Source organism: Orycteropus afer, unplaced genomic scaffold (genome assembly GCF_000298275.1).
Source record: "Orycteropus afer afer isolate SDZICR_OR568_19922 unplaced genomic scaffold, OryAfe1.0 scaffold00933, whole genome shotgun sequence".
NCBI classification, from domain to species: domain Eukaryota; kingdom Metazoa; phylum Chordata; class Mammalia; order Tubulidentata; family Orycteropodidae; genus Orycteropus; species Orycteropus afer.
The window spans coordinates 79,529-100,949 of record NW_006922520.1 but is presented as its reverse complement, the minus strand read 5'-3'; the positions used below and the strand labels follow the sequence as shown (position 1 = coordinate 100,949).

The 21,421-nt window shown below is 40.9% G+C and overlaps 1 protein-coding gene across 1 annotated transcript; it reads right to left on the bottom strand.

Moving 5' to 3' along the window:
- Positions 1 to 18,625: 18,625 nt before the first annotated feature.
- On the bottom strand, positions 18,626 to 19,894 carry HTR1A (5-hydroxytryptamine receptor 1A). Its single transcript, XM_007958340.2, has one exon. It carries the CDS (start codon positions 19,892 to 19,894, stop codon positions 18,626 to 18,628), a length of 1,269 nt encoding a protein of 422 aa, XP_007956531.1.
- Between the last annotated feature and the right edge of the window lie 1,527 nt (positions 19,895 to 21,421).

Below are 21,421 nucleotides of genomic sequence, written 5' to 3'. Positions count from 1 at the left end.
CTCATAGTGTCCCCTCCTTGGGTTTCCGAGATGGTATCTGTACAGAAGTAGATTGCCCAACCTTCCTTTTGAGAAGTGGCTAGTAGGCTTGAAGGACCAGCCTTCTGGTTAGCAGTCAAATGCCTTAGGCACTATGCCTCCGGAGCACCTATACATATATGAAAGGAGTTCTGGTAACATAGTGCCTAAGGAATTTGACTGTTAACAAGAAGGCTGGAGGTCCAAGCCCACCAGCCACTCCTCGGAAGGAAGGTTGGGCAATCACCTCCATAGAGATAGCACCTCGGAAACCAAGGAGGGTCGCTATGAGTTGGATCCAACTCAACAGTGGTATTTGGTTTGGTTTATATATATATATATATATATATATATATATATATATATCTTTCCTGACATTGAGCACAGAATATTCTCCTATTGACAGGATCTTCATTCTGTTTGTCAGAGTGTAGCATTTACCTTTCATCTCTAAAAGTCATTTCCTAACTGTGACAAGATGTAAAATTGATGCATTGGTATACTATAAAAACCAAATCAATCTCACTGCTGTCTAGTAGGATCTGACTCATAGCAATCCCTCCTTGGGTTTCCGAGGAGGTATCTCTACAGAAGTAGATAGCCCAACCTTCCTTCCGAGGAGTGGCTGGTGGGTTTGAACTGCCAGCCTTCTGGTTAACAGTCAAGTGCCTTAGACACTATGCCACCAGAGCTCCTGGTATACTGTAGATGTTCTAAATATTGATCAGTATTTTTTACATCCATTTGCAGTTAGTTTCTATCTATGATGTGTTCTATCTTGCTGCCTCAAAAAATATCTTAGTCAAGCATAGTCCCTGAAGGAGACATACTCCATTTAGATCAGGAAATGTCCAGCTACTCAGTAAATCAGGAAACAGTGTCAAAGGCTCTTTACCATTGTTTGTGGCTTCCCTATCCACTGTTGTGCTGGCTCTTTAAAGCTCCTTGGGGTAAGTAGAAGAGAAAAAGTAAGCTTTTTTAGGTCTTTTCTCATTCTTTCCAAAAGGGTTGAAGATAACCCCAATGCCATATATGTACCATACTCATAAACTTATCATAGCCATCAAGTATAGACACATGTTCATATCTGCAGAGGTTCACAAGACACTATCAGGTAGCATTTGACTGCTAACCAGAAGGCTGAAGGTTCAAACCCACCATCAACTCCTCAGAAGAAAGGTTGGACAATCTACTTCCGTAGAGATACTACCTCAGAAGCCCAAGGAGGGGTCGCTATCAGTCAAAGCAACTTAATGGCAGTGAATTTAGGGTTTTGTTTTTGTTTTTGTTTTTGTTTTTTGTATTCCTGGTTTTCCTTATTTTAGAATCAGTAATGGAGTTTCATTTATTTGATTGGTTGATTGCAATATCTTAGGCCTAGGCCTAGACCTAAGTAGTCTTGGTGGTGCAGTGCTTAAGCACTCAGCTGCTAACTGCAAGTTCAGTGGTTCAAACCTACCAGCAGCTCCATGGGAGAAACATATGGCAGTCTGCTTCCATAAAGATTACAGCCTTGGAAACCCTATAGGGCAGTTGTCCTATAGGTTTGCTATGAGTTAGAATTGACTCAACAGCAATGAAAAAATTGAGTAACACTACATTCAGTGAATCAGAATCTTGGGGGGAGGAGTACAGGGATGCAACCTCCATATGTTTAAAAGCTCCCCTGGTAATTAAATGTATGGGTAGGAATGAAATCAACCACTAGAACATAAGCTGTTGTTGTTGTTAAGTTCCATCGAGTCATCTCCAACTTATAGCAACCCTATGCACAGCAGAAGGAAATACCACCCAGTTCTGAGCCAGTTCCATGATTCTTACTATACTTGAGCCCATTATAGCAGCCACCATGTCAATCCATCTCATTGAGGGCCTTCCCCTCTTATATTGACCCTCCATTTTAGCAAGCATGACATCCTTCTCCAAGGAATGGTCCCTTCTGACAACATGACCAATGTATGTGAGACAAAGTCTGGCTATTCTCACCTCCAAGGAGCATTCTGGCTACACTTCCTCCAGGAAAGACCTGTCAGTTCTTTGAGCAGTCCACGGTACTTTCAGCATTCTTCGCCAACATCACAGCTCAAAAACATAAACTCTTCTTCCGTCTTCCTTATTCATTGTCCAGCTCTCACATGCACATGAGGCGATTGAAAATACCATAGCTTCTGTCAGGTGCAACTTAGTCCTCAAGGAGATACCTTTGCTCTTCAGCACTTGAAAGAGGTCCTTTGCAGCCGATTTGCCCAGGACTATATGTCATCTGATGTCCTGACTACTGCTTCCGTTGGCGTCAATTGTAGAACCAAGCAATGTAAAGTCTTTGACAATTTCAATTTGTTCTCCATTTATCATAATGTTGCTTATAGGACCAGTTGTGAGGACTTTTCTTTTCTTTATATTGAGATGTAACCCATACTGTAGACTGTGTTCTTCAGTCTTCATCAGTAAGTACTTCAAGTCATCCTAGCTTTTAGCAAGCAAAGTTGTGTCATCAGCGTATTGCACATTGTTAATGATTCTTCCTCCAATCCTAATGCCATATTCTTCTTCATATAATCCAGCTTCTCAGATTATTTGTTCAGCATACAGATTGAATATGTATAGTGAAAGATACAACCTTGATGCACTCCCTTCTTGATTTTAAACCATGTAGTGTTCCCTTTTTCTGTTCTAATGACAGCCTCCTGGTCTATCTACAGGTTCCTCATGAACACAAATAAGTGTTCTAGAATTCCCATTCTTCTCAAAGTTATCTACAATTTCTAATGATCCACAAACTCAAATGCTTTTGCATAGTCAATAAAACACAAGTAAACATCTTTCTGCTATTCTTTGCTTTGAACCAAGATACATCTGACATCAGCAATGACATCCCTCATTCTGTCCTCTTGAGAATCCAGCTTGCATTTCTGGAAGTTCTCTGTCAATATACTGCTGCAACCATTTTTTAATTATCTTCAGTAAGATTTTACTTGCATGCGATATTAATAATATTGTTGGATAATTTCCACATTCTGTGAGATTACCTTTCTTTGGAATGGGTACAAATATAGATCTCTTCCAGTCAGTTGGCCAGGTTGCTATCTTCCAAATCTCTTGGCATAGCTAAGTGAGTGTCTCCAGAGGTGCATCCTTTTGTTGAAATATCTCAATGAGTATTCCATCAATTCTTGGAGATTTGTTCTTGCCAAATCCTTCAGTTCAGCTTCAACTTGTTCCTTCAGTACCATTGGTTCTTAAACATATGCCACCTCCTCTGGTAGTGTAGTGCCAAAGGCACTTGACTGCTAACCAGAAGACTAGTGGTTCAAACCCACCAGCCACTCCTTGGAAGGAAGGTTGGGCAATGTAGATCTATAGTGATACTTCCTCATGAACCCAAGGAGGGGTCGCTATTAGTCAGGCCCAACTCGACAGCACATAACAATAACAACAACAACGAAATGGATGAAGATGATTCCTGTGTACTCCATCTTTTTGGTACAGTGACTCTGTGTATTCCTTCCATCTTCTTTTGATGTTTCCTGCATCATTCAATATTTTTCCCATAGAACCTGTCAATGTTGCAACTTGAGACTTAAATTTTTTTCCTCAGTTCTTTCAGCTTGAGAAATGCTGAGCATGTTCTTCCCTTTTGGTTTTCTAACCCCAGGTCTTTGCACATCTCATTATAGTAATTGGCTTTGTCTGCTCAAGCTGCTCTTTGAAATATGTTCACCTCTTTTTCTTATCATTTCCTCCATTTGCTTTAGCTACTCTTCATTCAAAGGGAAGTTTCAGAGCCTCCTCTGACATCCATTTTAGTCTTTCTTTCTTGTATTTTTAATGACCTCTTGTTTTCTTTGTGGATGATGCTCTTGATATCATCCCACAATTCTTCTGGTTTTCAGTGATTGGTGTTCAGTGCATCAAATCTATTCTTTAGATGGTCTCTAAATTCAGGAGGGATATATTAAAGGTCATATTTTGGCTCTTCTGGACTTGTTTTAATTGTCTTCAACTTCAAGTTGAACTTGCATATAAGCAGTTGATGATCTGTTCCACAATCAGCTCCTGATCTTGTTTTGGCTGAGGATATTGAGCTTTTCCATCTCCTCTTGCCACAGATGTAGTCAATATGATTCCTGTGTACTCCATCTGGCAAAGTCCACATATATAGCCACCATGTGTGTTGTTGAAAAAAGGTATTTGCAATGAATAAGTCATTGGTCTTGCAAAATTCTATCATGTATTATTTCTGTCACCAAGGCCAAAATTTCCAACTACTGGTGATTCTTCTTTGTTTCCAACTTTTGCATTCCAGTCACCAGTGATAATTAGCACATCTTGATTGCATGTTCAGTCAATTTCAGACTTCAGAATTTGATAAAAAAAATCTTCAATTTCCTCATCTTTGGCTTTGGTGGTTGGTGCATAAATTTGAATAATAGTAGTATTAATGGGTCTATGTAGTCATATGGATATTATCCTATCACTGACAACATTGTACTTCAGGACAGATATTGAAACATCCTTTGTGATGATGAATGTCATATCATTCCTCTTCAATTTGTCATTCCCGGCATAGAAGATCATATGGTTTTCTGATTCAAAATGCCCCAAACCCATCCATTTCAGCTCACTAATGCCTAGGATATCAATATTTATGTTCTATTTCATTTTTGACAACTTCCAATTTTCCTAAATTCATACTTCGTACATTCCATGTTCTGATTATTAATAGGTGTTTGCAGCTGTTTCTCCTCAATTTGAATTGTGCCAAGTCAGCACATGGAGGTCCTGAAAGACTTGCTTTATTCATATAAATAAGGTTGGGTCTACTTTGATGAGGCAGCTCTTTTCCCAGTCCCATTTTGAGTACCTTTCAACCCAAAGGGCTTGTCTTCCTTCACAGTGTTGGACAACGTTTCGAAGCTATTCATAAAGTTGCCCAGTAATGCACCAGACAATGTTTCTCTGCTATTCATAAGGTTTTCCCTGTCCAATTTTTGAGAGTGGATGGCCTCCTCCTTCTTCCTAGTCTGTCTTAGTCTGTAAGCTGTGTTGAAACCTGTGCACCATGTGCAACTCTGCTGGCATCTGAAACACCAATAGCATAGCCTCAAACATCACAGTAATGTACAAGCCCCATAGGATGACAAACTGACAGACAAGTTTGTCTCCCTTAGCTGTTGGAAACCTCTGCACCCTCCCCTTACCTAATTCCTACCTGGAACCTGCCACTTTGTGGTCCCTGGCCACTCCTTCCTTTTTCTGGCTCTATGGGGCTTGGGTCCTAGCCTTGCCTCCTGCCCATTTTTACCTGGATATCCTGCCCCTCCTGAGGTCCCTGAATGTATTTGATACATTATTTCAGTGTGTAATGTAGGGACTTTTCATCACAATTCACCTGATGGTCATTCAACTTAGCAAATGGCTTTGAAATGCCGCTGAGGGATTGTTTCATTTCCTGATTTTTCTTATCTTCTGATGTTTCTCTTAGCTTTCTGCCCAACCACCACTAAGGCTAAAATGCCTGGGAATTTCTCCCTTACATTTGGTTACTCATCATTGACAGTCCTTATTCCTTGCTGCTGGGTCAGAGTTCATCTTTCCAGAGATACTCAAGAATTTATACCAATTTACAGCTTAAGTAATTAAATGTTTAACTGCAGATAAATGAAGCCCTGGTGCTTCTCTGGTATATCCACAGGGCTAGTAGAGGGTCAGCAAAAATAAGGGGAAACCCTCAATGAGATGGTTTGACACAATAGTCACCACAGTGGCTTCAAACATATCAATGATCATGCAGCTGGTGAAAGACTGGGCAATGTTTTTTTCTGTTATATGTAAGATTGACACAAGTCTGAGCTGATTGCATGACAACTACTAAAAACAATGCCTAGCAGACACTCGGTAATCATACTGAGATCAAATCCTTAGTTCAGTCTGCTAGATATTAAAGTTTCAGAAAACCCTTGATTGACATATGGGCAAATTGATGGATGGCTTTGTAACTTCCCTTTTCATTTGCTTTCAAGAGTTTGTACTCGTTTTTAGAAACATTTAAATAGAACTTATTCTGAATGATCAATATTTATACAAAGATATTTTAGACTGTAGTTCTTCTTCATTTAAAATTAATTATCTCAATGATTAAACAGAAGATGATATTCATAATATGAACAGTCTCCAAATTTGATCTTAAAGATCCTAGTCTGTGGCCAAAATAATACTGTGGAAATGAATTTTGTTATGGAAATGCCAATGGATTTTTCCTCTAAGTTAAATATTCTGAGAATCACTGACACCATTACCTAAGGCTAGCACCACAGTTATTAGGCATCAATGCTAGTTCCATTTCTCATTTAAATCTGTATCCTGACCAATGCCATTCTGTTGAAAATTCATTTATTATTCAACAGCTAAAAGAGGAGTCATGACTTAGAACTTGCTAAGGAAGAACACTGTAAAGCTTAAGCTGTTTCAGTTTCAGCATGGCTTCATTAGAAAAACTTACAGCATCTGTTTGAGATTGAATTCAGTTGAATTTTATAATCAATGCTAGATGTAAATCTCAAGATAACATTAAGTGGATTTAATTCTACATCAATAGAGAAATATGCTTTAATTAAAATTATTATCTGAAATTCTTCAGTGTCAAGTAATAGATAAAAGTGTGACCTTACTACCCTTGGATTTTTCATATCACTGAGAAGACAAGAAAATAGGAGAGGAGAGCAGATCTTTAAGCTCACTAGCATTCTTAACCTATTTTTCTCCGAGGAACATAAAAAGGTCAGCATCTTAATTCTGCCCTCACCATCATACAGAGAGGAAGAGAACATTCATAGGTTTACACACACAAACACATAAACACATATATTTGGCTGCTAACCGAAAGATTGCCATTTGAAGCGATCACAGGAGAAAAGGCCTGGATGGCAATCTACTGTCATAAATGACATAAATATTACAGCTTAAGAAATGCTATGGAGCAATTCTACTCTGCCGTATAGGGTTGATATGAGTCTCAAACAACTCACGTCACACAAACACAACAACCTGTTACTGTCAAGTTGATTTCTACTCATGGTGTCACATGTGCTACATAGTTAAACTAATCCACAGGGTTTTCTTGGCTGTAATTTTTATAGGCCTTTCTTCTACAGTAACTCTGGATTCAAATCACCAACTTTTAGGTTATCAGACAATTGCCTACCATTTGCACCAGGGGCTTCAATGATCTCTGGAAGTGATCTGGGATTACTAACCACTCACGTAACCTTCAAAAAACCATTTAAATTTTCATGTCTATTTGCAATTATAGAAAGACATATTTATTTCAAAACACTCCCATTACTACATCCCAAGAATGATGTAAGAATTATATGACATTTTATGTGTGGAAGTTCCCAGAGAAGTTAGCAAGCATTACAAAATGATATGGAATTTATAGCATTTTTCCTTATATTCTTCCTAAAAGAATGCATTAACCCTTTACTGTACATAAAAGGACCTCAATTTTTTTTCTTCTAAAATATAAGGAAATCCTATACCCATTTATTTAGACTAGATTTTCTCAACCTCAGAACTATTGATATATTGGGTCAGAAAATTCTTTGTTATGAAGGCTGTCCTGTGCATTGTAAGACATTTAACATCATCTCTGGAATCTATCTGATAGATTCCAGATGTTCCAAGTAGCACATCTCCAGTTGGGGCAATCAAGAATTTCTCCAAACATTGCTAAATGTGCCCTGGGGAAAACAGGCATCATCAGTTGAGAAGTAATGATCTATATATTTTATATATGTGGATATACAACTAATATGTTAAAAATGCAACATACTTTATAAAGATATGCTTCAGTATGCCAAATAACAAATCATAAGTTTACATATGTTTATATGAGGATCTCTGGTGGCTTCATGCCAAAGGCATTTGACCGCTAACCAAAAGGTTGATTGTTCAAACCCACCAGCCAGTCCTCGGAAGGAAGACTGGGCAATCTACTTCTATAAAGATTTACCACCTCAGAAACCCAAAGGGGGTTGCTGTAAGTCAAAATCGACCCAATGACAATGAATTTGGTTTGTTTTTTTTAATATATTTATATATGCATATATTACTAGTAAACTAGATGCTATTGAAATATAACTATAAGGTTAAGAAACAAAACAAGCATTATGAAAAGTTAAGCACCAAAAAACTATGTTGTTGTTGTTATGTGCCACAGAGTTGGACCCGAATCATAGCGACCCCTCCTTGGGTTTCCGAGGCAGTATCGCTATGGAAGTAGATTGCCCAACCTTACTTCCGAGGAGTAGCTGCAAAAAACTATAAGAGTAAAATATTAGAAATGAACACTAATTGAATATTCAAATATGATTGGATACTGTATCATCAATAATGCAAAATGAGAAACAGGTAACTAAGTTAATTAAAGAAAAAAATAAAATATTTCCATCGAGTTAATTCTGACTCATAATGAGCCTAAAGGACAGAGTTGGCTGCCCCATAAGGTTTCCAAGGCTGTAAATCTTTATAGAAGCAGACTACCACATCTTTCTTCTGTGAACCAACAACTTTTCAGTTAGCAGGTAAGCGCTTAACCACTGCACCACCAAGGCTCCTTAAATCAATTTAACATTAATATTTTTCCTAAACTGCTAAAGTAAAATTGTAGTGTCTTCAAATGACAACAATTAAGCATGTGCTGCAGATAATCAAGAATGAGAACAATGGCTCAGAGTCTCCATGATTTGTAAATTTCAGTCAGCTTCTGAAGTCCTCATTACTTTATGACACTTCATCAGGATTCAAATAACACCAGAAGAAGAAGATTTAATTTGTCCACGTTTTATGGGCTTTATTGCTGTTGTTTGAGCTGCTCAGGTGTACCAGCCATCTGGTTTCTCTAGAGAGGCTTGTGAGTGATAACAGTGTGATCCCGGCTTGTGAGTGATAACAGTGTGATCCCTTGTTAAAACTATTATGAACTGAAAGCAATGTTAAGTCCCTCCAGCTAAAGCCAAAGATTACCCAAACAGAGAAAGAGAGAGAGCAATATTGTGAGCACTTTGGTACTGACCATTAAAACCAACTGCCATCAAGTAAATTCCGATTCATAGCATCCCCCATTGGGTTGCCAAGGTTGTAAATCTTTAGAGAAGTAGATATCTCATCTTTCTTCCATGGAGCAGCTGGTGGGCTTGGACCACTGACCTTTTGATTAGCTGCCAAATGCTTTCCCCACTATGCCACCAGAGATCCTAATTTTAGGGTTTAAGGAAAAACAAAGACAAGGAGGAAGGAAGATTGATGCCACATTTTCTAATATTTTACCAGTTATTAAATCTATTCTTATTCTCATGCATCACTTTATTTATTTCAGATGAAAACTCTATCATGTGGACAATGCTAGTTTGTAAGATGCTCTTTTCTTTCCAGTTCTGACATTTGGGAAAAAAAAAAAAAAAATTAAATAGCAAAGTCTGACTTTAACTTACCTCTGTCTTTCCTTTCATGTGATTAAAAAATAAGAGTATTGTCATTTAAAATAATATTAGATATATATAATTTTTCTCCCTTCTCTCTAATTACTGAACAAATAAATGGTTCAATCATAAATACTTATTTGACTAAAGATTAAATTACAATTCTTAATTAGTTACTATATAGCAGACTTTTTGCTAAATAACTCCAGATGTTATCCTGTTTAACTTTAACACCAAAACAAAGGGTGGTAAACTTGAACATGGGGGATCTTTGTCCCAAAGACTATTAAATTAACAATGGTACTCTCTGGTGGCAGAGTGCTAAGGCATTTGACTGCTAACCAGAAGGCTGGAGATTCAAACCCACCAGCCACTCCCCGGAAGGAAGATAGGGCAATCTACTTCTGTAGTGATATGGCCTCGGAAACTCAAGGAGGGGTCGCTATGAGTCGGATCAGACTCCACAGCAGTGGTTGAATTTGAGTTTTTTTTTTTTTTTTACTCAAGATATAATGAAAGAAAGAGACATGAGGGAGAAGAAGAGACAATTTAGGAAGATATAACAATCATGCAATCATTCAGTCATGAACTAAAACCTAGACTTAGAACTTGAGCAATAATAAAAGTAGAAAGAGCATATATGAGAGGCATAATAATAAAGTAATAAGACTCAATAATGGGGGAAAATGGGAAGAGACTTTGAGTTAAGCAAGGAGTCAATGCACTCCTTATTAAAATCCCAGTTGCTTCTTTTGTTTTGTTTTGTTTTGCCAGAATTGACAAGCTAATCTTAAAATTCATGTGAAAATTCAAGGGTTCCAAAAGAGACAAAATAACATTGAAAAACAAAAGTAAATTTTGAAGGTTCACACACTCCCAATTTTTAAGTGTAGTACAATGTTACGTTGCAAGATAGAGTGGTAATGGCAAAGGAATGTAAAGATCATGAAATGGAATTGAGAGTCTAGAAATAAGCATGTATATTGATAGTCAAGTGATCTTCCTCAAAGGTACAGTCAGCAGTTGGGTCCATTGAGGTCTAGCTCATACAAGATGGCCTCAGCTGGGATGTATCTTTTCTGCTGCTTCTGGTCTCTCCATCTCATGCAGTTGAGCACAGATTGCTCATATGGCACTTGAGCAGAATTCCAAGAGAGAAGATGGAAGAGTGCAATGTTTCTTGGAGTCTCTGGTTGTAACAAGCTTCATATCAATTCTGCCCCATTTTATTAGTCAGAGAAAGTCACAAGGGTGGCCAAATTCAAAAGGTAAGAAAGTAGACTTGATGGAAGAAGCTGAAAATGAAATTATAAAAAAGAGTAGATGCAAGGACAAAAGAAGATACCTAGAGGTATGGAAGAAAAAAAAAAGGATCAGTATGGTAAATACCATAGCATATATAATCCTGGAATAACAGTAATAACAAACAATAATTTTGAGTGGATGCATATGTAAATATGAATGTTAAAGAGATGTGGAAGGTTGTATGGGACTACAGTCATGTGCATACATAGGTATGGTTGTGGATTATTCTACATACATATTTGTATGTGCTGAATGTGTTTTCATATATGTAATAGAGCACAAAGGGGGCACAGCTATGGAAACTGCTTAAACATAACCAAACACCTCATAAGACTAAGCTACTGGGCTTGAAGGTCTTTAAACTATATAGTTTCAGGGATTATCCAGATCAACTGGCACAACAAAATATATAAAGACCAGAAGGAAGGTTGGGCAATCTACTTCCATAGTGATGCTACCTCGGAAACTCAAGGAGGGGTCTCTATGAGTCAGGTCTGACTCAATGGCACATAACAACAACAACAGTACATAAAGACAATGGGCTACATCCTAGTTGGTGAGTAGCATCTGGGGTCTTAAAAGCTTACCAATGGCCATCTATGATACAACTATTGATCTCTTCCTGTCTGGAGGAAAGGAGAGTGGAGAAAACCAAAGACTCAAGGAAGCAATTGGTCTAGAGGATTAATTGCCCACATGAACCACAGCCTCCTCTAGCCTGAGACCAGAACTAGATGGTGCCTGGTTACCACTAGTGACCCTTCTGACCAGTGATATAATAAAAGAATGGGAGAAAATGTAGAACGAAACTCAAATTCATTTAAAAAAAAAAAGATCAGATTTACCAGTCTAATAGAAACCAGAGGAACCTCTGAGACATAGCCCTAAAGTCATCCTTCTGATGTGGAAATGTAATCATTCCTGGAGACCACCTCTCAACCAAACAATAGACTGGCCTATAAACAACACCCCTGAGGAACTGCTCCTTAGACCAATCAACTCTATGAAACCAAAAAGGAAACATTTGCCCAAAAACAAAGATGTGAAAACAAGAAGGGGCAGGGAAATCAGAGGAATGGAAACAGGGAGAGTGATGACACATTGCAGAGATTGCAACCAATATCGAGGAACAGTTTGTGTATGACTTATTGAGTGGAAAACTAATCTTTTGTATAAACTTTCACCTAAAGCATAATAAAAAGCCCCCCCTCAAAAAAAAAAAAAAAGAGTACATACGCAGAAGGGAATAATTATGACCATTTTTGCAAACAATCTACCAAAAAGATTTTTCATTTGATTTGTTCACTGCTGTAGTCTGAACACCTAGAACAATTCCTGGTATATAAGAGCTCAAGAAATAATAGTTGAATTAATTAAGAACTAAATGGATGAATGCTTGCAATAAACTACATTTTGTGAAAATAATTATAAATGGGGACCTCTACTGTTCTTTTAGAACTAAAACCAACTTTCACAGATTTCTTTAGTTCTTGCAAAGTCAGACAAATTGCTACCAGAAACTACAAGGCACACCATATTTGATAGAAGATTCTCCTCCAAGGCTTGAGAAGTTTCAAAACACTTTCTCATCAATCTCAACATTTAATTTACAAGAGAAGTGAGACCTATTATCTCCCAGTCTTCTTCCTCCAACCAGCATGCTTCCTTTTCTTTCCGTAAGGATTAAACCAACTGAGGCACAACACAGCTACTACTGCCAAGTGAAAATAGCCCCTTTAATCTTGGCCTGTGGAACTTTCTTAAAAGTTGTACTATCATACAAGATAACAGAGAGGTGCCATGGAAATGTCTGAAACAAGACAGATATCTAAGAGTCTGTGGACACTGCTTATTTCCATATTGATGCTTTTACTATGGGAGCTCTGGTAGCGCAGTGCCTAAGGCACCTGACTGCTAACCAGAAGGCTGAAGGTTCAAACCCACCAGCCACTCCTCAAACAGAAGGTTGGGCAATCTACTTCCGTAGTGATACTGCCTTGGAAACCCAAGGAGGGATCATTATGAGTCGGGTCCGACTTTACAGCATTAACAACAACAAGCTATTACTACATAAGCAAAATGAGTAGGAAAATAGAGAGAAGTCGCTGGATACTTTAACTTTGTGGATCTAGATTTCCTAGTAATATCCAGTTTAAGGAGCAAAGGGATCAGATATGGTTCTTGATAAGTGGGCATGAAGAGCAAACTGGATTGCACCTAGTTCATCACCTGGATGACTCTATGTCTTCTGGGTTTTAAGGACCATTCTTAACTCATTGCTTAACATGGATATTCGGGTTACTCTTCCTGAAAAGCTATTGTAGTCCCTCAGAATCGTGCCCTCTTTAAAAACAGCTAACATGTTCTACTAAAAATACAGCAATTAACCATGGAATGGATCCAAACATTGTTCTATGAGGTAGTATGTCTCATACACTCACCCAGATCGCTCAAACATATCTACACTTTTCCACGCAGACCCCTACCATCTGGGCTGAACATTCTTTTAACAGAGCACAAAGCCTTTTCCACATTTACAGATGAAGCTGCAAAAGCAAAGTTCCATGGGAGAAATAACCCTGATTTTTTCTGTTATGTTATTCACCCAAGTCTCCCTGGCTCAAAACCTCATCAGCATCTTCAACTCTCTCTTCACATCCAGATGCCAGAAGATCCTACTAATTCTTTCTTTGATGTCTTTTTTCTGAGCCCTCTTTATTTCCCATTCCTTTTGCCAGCATCCCACATTCACACCTTTACTGGTTCACACCTGTACATTGAACTTGTTCCCAAACAGAATGTTTCTGCTTTCATTATTAGTGGTCCCTACTGACTAAAACAGAAGTTTCAGCTGTTTAACCTGGTACTTAGTGCCTCCCAAATGATTTCTAGCATATCTGTCTGTAGTTATCACCTACCACTATGTGCATATTGTGCTTTGACAAAAATGGTCTAATTTCCTTCTCCATAAAGACCTGCTGCCTTGAATTTAAGTAGTGTATTATGTGTGGCAATCACTTAGCAATATCACAGACATTACATCAATGTGAATTATTCTGTCATGTAACTACCCCTAATTAGCTCTTTTAATATTTTAATGATTTTCTCCTCATAGACTCTGCTATTTTGCTCAAAAAATTCTTTCTCTTTTATAGTTTCTCCAGTCCTCATCCCTTTGGCTTTAGACTTATATTCTCTGCCTCTTTCCAGATGCTTTGAGTTGACACAATACATTGATGGCTTTGAATCTGCATCTTTCTCTAAGATTGCCACCCCTATACCCAACCAAGTCTAGCCAAAAAATCAGGGTAAAATTTCATGCCATCTTCCCAAATGCTAGTAAAAAGGAATAAGGCTGGGTTTTTTGCTGGTCTGTTTCTTTTTACTATTTTAATAATAATAATAATAAAACGGTCTATCTTTCCACAACCCCTATCTTCTACCCTCATCTCTCCAAAACTCAATCTTGCAGCTCTACACAGCTTTCCCCTATCCTCTCTTCCCGACCCACCCCAGCCCAAACTGATACTTGTTCCCTGAATGATTATAGATCCAAGCCCCTATGATCTATCCTATTTAGTGCCTAAAGCATTTGACTGCTAACTAGAAGGCTGGTAGTTCAAATCCTCCAGCCACTCCCAGGAAGGAAGATTGAGCAATCTACTTCCTTACAGATACCACCTTGAAAACCAAGGAGAGGTCACTATGAGTCGAGATTGACTCCACAGCAGTGAGTTTGGTTTTTTTGTTTTGTTTTGTTTCGGTATATCGTACTATGACTGATTGCTTACCTCTAGTAATTTATTCTTGTATACCCAAGTAAGCTGAAAACTCTTTCAGGGTGGGTGACTACAATACCTTATATTAATTTGTAGCCCTGTATTTCAGCATTATGGAAGAATGCCTGACACATGATAGCTGTTGAATGGTTAGTGACTTAATTATGATACTGGTGTACCTGATAACAATTCACTCTCTTAGTTAAGGTATTGATAGAGGCCTCAGAAAGACTTGTGGAAAACATGAAACTACTATGTTCCTGAAAGAAGAGAGGTGCCTGGGCAAGAAACAAGGCCTAGAGGGTTACACTCAGAATTCAAAAAACAAATGTGTCAACTTCAGCATTTTACTCAAAGTCAGGCATAAATTTATGTAATGCTTTTCAACCGAGAATCTGAAATGACCTCTTGTTCTCTCAATTATTGGCCTCTGTATGTCATTATATATGTGATATACATGGCCTGATCCAGATTCCTGGCAGCCTCAGAGTATGCTCTGGTATGGCCATAATAGCCCTGACCTTTGTTAACCCCTGGGGTTACCTGGGCTCATCTTGCCCTGCAGCGATCATTCTGACACCAGAAAGGATTTACATACCTCGATCATTTCAAGAAAATACAACTTGAGGAACAAGAAGTATCACTGATGATTTCCAGAAGGGGGAAGCATGAGAATTAATTTTAAGGTAGAAATTAAAATCCAAGGACTTTACTTTTAATTGAGTGATAAACACCAATACAGATGAGCTGCTTTTTTTCAACCAAGAGTGGCCATTTGCTCCTGGCTGAAAGTTGTAGGGAAGCTGGAGGAGAGGCTTCAGCACAGTACACAGTACAGCTTTAAAAAGATTTTAAAAGATTTTTAAAGGAGTCCATGAGCCTCTTTTGCCCTTAGCTGAAGCTGTAGTTCTGTTTGGCATGTTCCCACACCCTGTTCCTATTAATTAGATAGATGCCTGAATCTTATCTGCAGAAGTCAGGGAAAATACATGGTTTCATGCATGAACGCTGAGATGTGACTTTATCTTTTCTGATACAGGATGTTTTTTTAAATAAATCACTCATCAAGAATGGGTTTCAGTGCTGAAAACTAATGCTATTTCTCTAAATGTCAGACCCTTGACCTGCAGAGCAGGATCTTCTCTTGATAATCAATTTTTTAAATCTAATTTTAAAATTATCCACAGAAATACAAGGAGACATTCTGCTTAAATAAAATGCATGTATAATTATATCACTTTATTATAGCATTACCATAATTAAGGTTCTTTATTGTCACAGGGAAAATGAAGGCCAATTTTGATGCATAAATACTTTGCCTTAATACAAATACTTTAAAAGGAAAAAAAAAAAAAAGCATCGGGGGCTCTTTAGAGCTATGCCACACTTTGGCACATCTTCCTCTACTTTATTTATTGCCTTGTCAATTATACCCCAAACTGAATTCTCCTTCTTCATTCTTGTGTAATTCCTCCAAAGCAGGAGGAATACATGTCCAAAAGCCATTGTCATACAGTTCTGTAAAAGACAAAAATAAATGCAAGTCTCAAAACTTAGAACGTAGTCCTTGCTTGCCAAGACATAATTTAGATGAGCATATTTTGGTTCCAAATTTTTTTTTTTTTTTTCTGTTAGTTCAGTAGATTTTATTTCCATTTATTTATTTATTTATTATTTTAAGAGCTTGTTAAAATCTGCCAAATGATTTTAAATATAGAATTTGTTCTAAAAGTTTGGTAAACCATATACAAATGTTTGTTTTCTCATATAGCTCTATTTTAATTACTGTGAACACAAAGGAAATTGATGCTTCCAATGACTAAGGTTGGACTCGAGAAGTCTGCCTTATCTTCTCTACTACAGCCCCTTATCAATGTCACACATGCATAAACAAACCATCCACACTGCCTCTTATATTTTCTCTATTTTAACTGGATATGATGTCCATTCCCATTTTAGGTTCGAGAAAAAGACACCAAATAGAGGTTGATTCAGTTTGACAAACAATAAAATGGCTTGGGTGATAAAGCTGCTTTTCACCCTCTTAAATCAGTAGTTAACTTTCATGGTAACTTTTGTAAACTATAAATGCAACACAGTCCTCAAAACAGCAGATGCAAACATTCAAAAGTTACAGTTGAAGGAAGAAGGAAATAAAAATCAATAACTTTCTGCAAGGACTGGAAAATGAAACAACTGTTCTTCAGAAATTAGAGGCTAGATCTAACTATATCAAACCTCGTGATCCCCATCTTATGGTTAGAAATTTACATTCAAGCTGAGCACCTAGATAACTTCCCTTTCTGCAGACAGCAAAGATTATAACCGGTTTCTCAGCAGGAGAGGTGGGTTTGAGAGTGACTTTTTACAGGAGGCAAAGCTTGGACCTCTAGACTGCTCCACAAAATCAAGTGACAAGAAGCTGAGGTATGGTTTCCTATACCTCAGCGGAGCAATTTGGTCAGTTCAGAAAGCAAATAAAACCCTGTAAAAGCTTCGCAGAGGCGCCGCAGGGGGCCCAATCCTAAACTGTCCATTGGGGGCCCCACAGTTTAAGGGATACAACTCTGATGTCACAGATAGTGCTAAATTTATACTGGGACCCACTCAAAAGTTCTGGTAACTTTCCTTGTGTCTTGTAAGTCCTGCAGGACAAATCCAGTGCAGTATTAGGGGCTATTCCTCCACTGAAAAGCACAAGCACGAAGGGATCAGTTAGTTGATGACAGTACACATGGGTTGTCCTGCGTGAGTCGGAATCGACTCCACTGCAACTGGTTTGTTTGGTTTTGCTTTGTTTTGCTTTGTTTTTTAGTCCATATGCTACAGATAAAACTGCCCTTCCATGTTCCACGGGGAGCGCCTGCTAGAGCGTCAGTCTGTTGCATCCTTTAGCGCCCTCACTCTTCCTTGCCCCCTTGTCGTTTCCGCCACTCATCTGTCTCTCCGACTACAGGAGCTCCGAGGTAACCTAGCGCCGCGACTTCTGCAAAGCCTAACTATTGTCTCCTGCAGCACCTGCGCGTCCCAGGGCATTCCAGTCAGGTCCCGAGGAGCAGGAGCAAGCCAGACCGCAGACAGCAGCACCTAACGGAGAATGTCAGGCCGCTTGGTGTCCCCAGCGCACACACAGCGGCTACTGGCGCCTTCCGCAGGAGCGGGTGCCAGCACGTGCACACTGGGCAGCAATCTATACGGACCGAAGTTCGCGTTACTCTTCCGACTGTAAGATTATCAGTTTCTTTGGTGTGTGTTGACACCCAGACAAACCCAAACAAAGTCTTCCACACTCCCTCCTCACTCCCCACCTCACTGTCCCGGCTTTGTACTTACAAGTGCACTCTTAAGAGACACCCTCCAGCCATTGCTTTGAATTAAAAAAAAAAAAAAAAGCCAGCAGAGACTGTAGAAGCAGAGTTATTCTCTGTAGTCCACAAGGGGAGGAGGTGGGGATTCCCCAGGCATCACTGTGGGGAGTAGCAGACACTCCCAAGGTTCCGGACAAGCAAATTACTGCAGGGAAGCTGGAAAAGGAAAGCAGAGATAGACCAGGAGATCTAAAAAAGTGAAAGCTCCTACGGCAAGAGGGCGCGGGAAATTAGCAAAGTCCTGAACTTTATGTTCACGTTCTAGAAGCAGGGTGCTCGGGTAGGTGTAGTTAGTGGATGCAGCAGCAGTAGAAACAGTCTATTTTCTCTTTGTATTTCTCGCCCTAAATGACCGAGGTTTAAACATTATGCCGCAAAGATTTTCTGCTTGAGGGGTGGGCAGAAGAAGGGGGAAGGCAATTGCTGGAACCAAAACTGAAGCTGAAGCCAAAGTCTTAGCCAAAGTCTCCTGGAGGAGCTCGGGCCCTTCTTTCTTTGCGCAGAGTGCCCTCCCCTGGCGCGAGGCGGACAAAGCCAGCAAGCACGCGGACTGAGCAGCTAACTAAGGAATTAAGGGGGAAAGTAGCAAGTTATACGGGTTGTTTCCAGGGGGACTTAGGAGGCAAAGGACAACAGGAGGAGTTCTGTTACCCCCTACTCGCTGGCTACTCTGTCATCGGCGGCAGAATTTGCACTTAATGATCTTCTTAAACGCGTTTTGAAAGTCCTTGTTGAAGTAGGCGTAGATGACAGGGTTGAGCAGGGAGTTGGAATAGCCAAGCCAATTGATTATGGCGCCCAACAGGGTGGGCATGTGGCAGCTGCTCTCGCAAAAGGGGAGGACCAGGGCTACGATGAAGAAGGGCAGCCAGCAGAGGATGAAGGTGCCCATGATGATGCCCAACGTCTTGACGGTCTTCCTTTCACGAGCTAGAGCCATCTTGCGCTTGGCCTCAGCGTTGCGCTCATTTTTCCTCTCGAAAGAGGCGGTCGCACTAGGGGCCGCACCAGCCTCGCTGGGCAGAGGCAGGTGTTCTTTGGAGTTGCCCACGCGGTGCACCTCGATCACCTCCAGGGCGGCACCGTAATCACCCTGTCTCACCGCCCCATTTGAGCACGGAGCTACCCCTGCCTTGTTCTCCACGCCCCGCCTCCAGTCCCTGTTCCCAGGCTCTCCATTCACGCTCTTCTTAGGCTCCGGGGCTGGAGAGGCCCCACGACGGGTGTCTGCTGCCTTCTTTTCCACTTTCTTAACTGTCTTGCGAATGCGGAAGCGCGCCGCTCTGAAGATGCGGCCATAGAGAACCAGCATGAGCACCAGCGGGATGTAGAAAGCGCCGAAGGTGGAGTAAATAGTGTAGCCGTGGTCTTTGCTGATGGTGCACGCGTTCGGGTCCGAGCGGTCTTCAGGGGTACGCCAGCCCAGCATGGGCGGGATGGAGATGAGGAAGCCAATGAGCCAAGTGAGAGAGATCAGCGCAGCAGCACGCCTGGGCGTCCTCTTGTTCACGTAGTCAATGGGGTCTGTGATGGCCCAGTACCTGTCCAACGCGATGGCGCACAGGTGCAGGATGGATGAGGTGCAGCACAACACGTCGAGCGCGATGAACAGGTCGCAGGTGACCTGACCTAGCGTCCACTTGTTGAGCACCTGGTAGAGCGCGGCCATGGGCAGCACCAGCACCGACACCATGAGGTCGGTGATGGCTAGTGAGCCAATGAGATAGTTGGCCACGTTCTGCAGGGAACGCTCCAGGGCGATGGCGGCAACCACACAGGCATTGCCCAGCACCGCGCAGAAAATGAGTGTGCCCAGGAGCAAGGAGGTGATCACTTGGTAGCTGAAGGTCACGTCGGATATGTCAGTAGCATTGCTGCCTGCTCCAAATGAACCCTCGGCAGCGGTGGTGTTGTTGCCTTGGCCAGAGCTGAGCGCATCCATGCCTGCGCTCCCTGCGGGGCCAGGAGAGGGGACAAAGATCTGCGCGAGGATCCCCCTTGCTCCTCCCCCTGGGGTCTTTCTCCCCTTTCTTCTGGGATGTTTCGGGGGAGGATGCAAGGACCCGGGCCGGAAGTTCTTACTTCTCCAATGAAGGCATCCCCGCAGAGCGGCTTCTAGGCGCTGCCTGGACTCCAGTGGTCCAGCGAGTTCAAAGACGCCAACTGGGGAAGTGGAGCCGGCTGGAGAGCAACTCCCGGAGCGCTCGGCGACGGCGGCGGAAAGGTAGCTGTAACGTCTGTCTCTTTTTGTCCATTTTACTTTGCTACTGCCCAACTGGCTGGCTGAGCTGGAGTCTCCCCACTAGCAAACAGTCTCCAATCCCAGAAGTAGCTGGAACAGAGAAATCCCATCCTCCACGGCCACAGCCACTCTATGACCCTTCTCTCCTCTCTCTCCCACTGTCTCCTCCACCCTTTTCTCTCCAGCTTCCTTCCTCCTCCTCCCCGCCTTTTCCAACTAGCCCTCCTTTTCAGTCTCCCTCTCCCTTCTCACTCTCCTTTCTTTATCCCTGTTTGTCGCTCCACCAGCCAATCTCCCTCCCTCCTACGCCAACCCTCCCCTCTTCATGCTTCCCCACCCAGTCTCCTTCCCCAGGCTCCTGCTTTGCTCCCTCTAGCATGACGTTTTTTGGTTTCAAACCCCTTTTGTCCTTAGACACTCAAAACCAGCTATGCACACCAGATTCTCTGGTCAGACAAAATTATAGCAAGTAAACTCCACCTTCCACACAGGCACACTCGAGGGGAATTTGTTTTTAACTTCTCATTGCCTCAGATTTCTGTCAGATTCTTAAGTAGTGTCAACACCACAGGATGGATGGCATTCTGAGGCATACAGAGTATTAACCATTGTTAATTGATGAGAAGTAGATGGAGTGTGTCCCAGCTTTTTTACAAAGCACCCCCTTTCATTATCTCACGGTCCAATCTGATTCCCTTGGAAAGAATGTTGCATGTGACTTACTTTCTTCACAGTCTTGGGGAATTAGAGGAGAAAGAACTTATAAAGGACGTGTCTGAGTACAGGGAGCGGTAAATAGCTGCATCTGGAAAAGCCGATTCATATTGTAATCTACACACTGGAGCGCGCGCGCGCACACGCACGCGCGTGCACATACACACACATACACACACATACACAAATAACTTCTCATCACCATTACTCTTTTAATTGAAGTGAGCAAAATGAAATCTTTTGCCTATGAGTTGTAATTGATGCTGGGTGTTTAATATGGCCTCTGGCATTTCTTACCAGAGACTATAAACCTCTAGGGAGAACTTAGTGGAATCCCTTGTGGCTGGCCCCTGAGAGTCTCTTAAACTCTGAAACTGTGTTCAGCACCAGGGACAGCTCTAATCATAAGGGTTTATGTCGCCACCTTCCGGCAAACGCTTTAGAGCGCCAGCTGTTAACCTCTGCTTGTGAAATTAATCAGGTATTGAGGAAATCCCACAACCTCAAGAAAAG

Excerpts from the sequence above, each read along its gene's own strand:
- HTR1A (XM_007958340.2), bottom strand. The coding sequence starts at position 19,894 with ATGGATGCGCTCAGCTCTGGCCAAGGCAACAACACCACCGCTGCCGAG.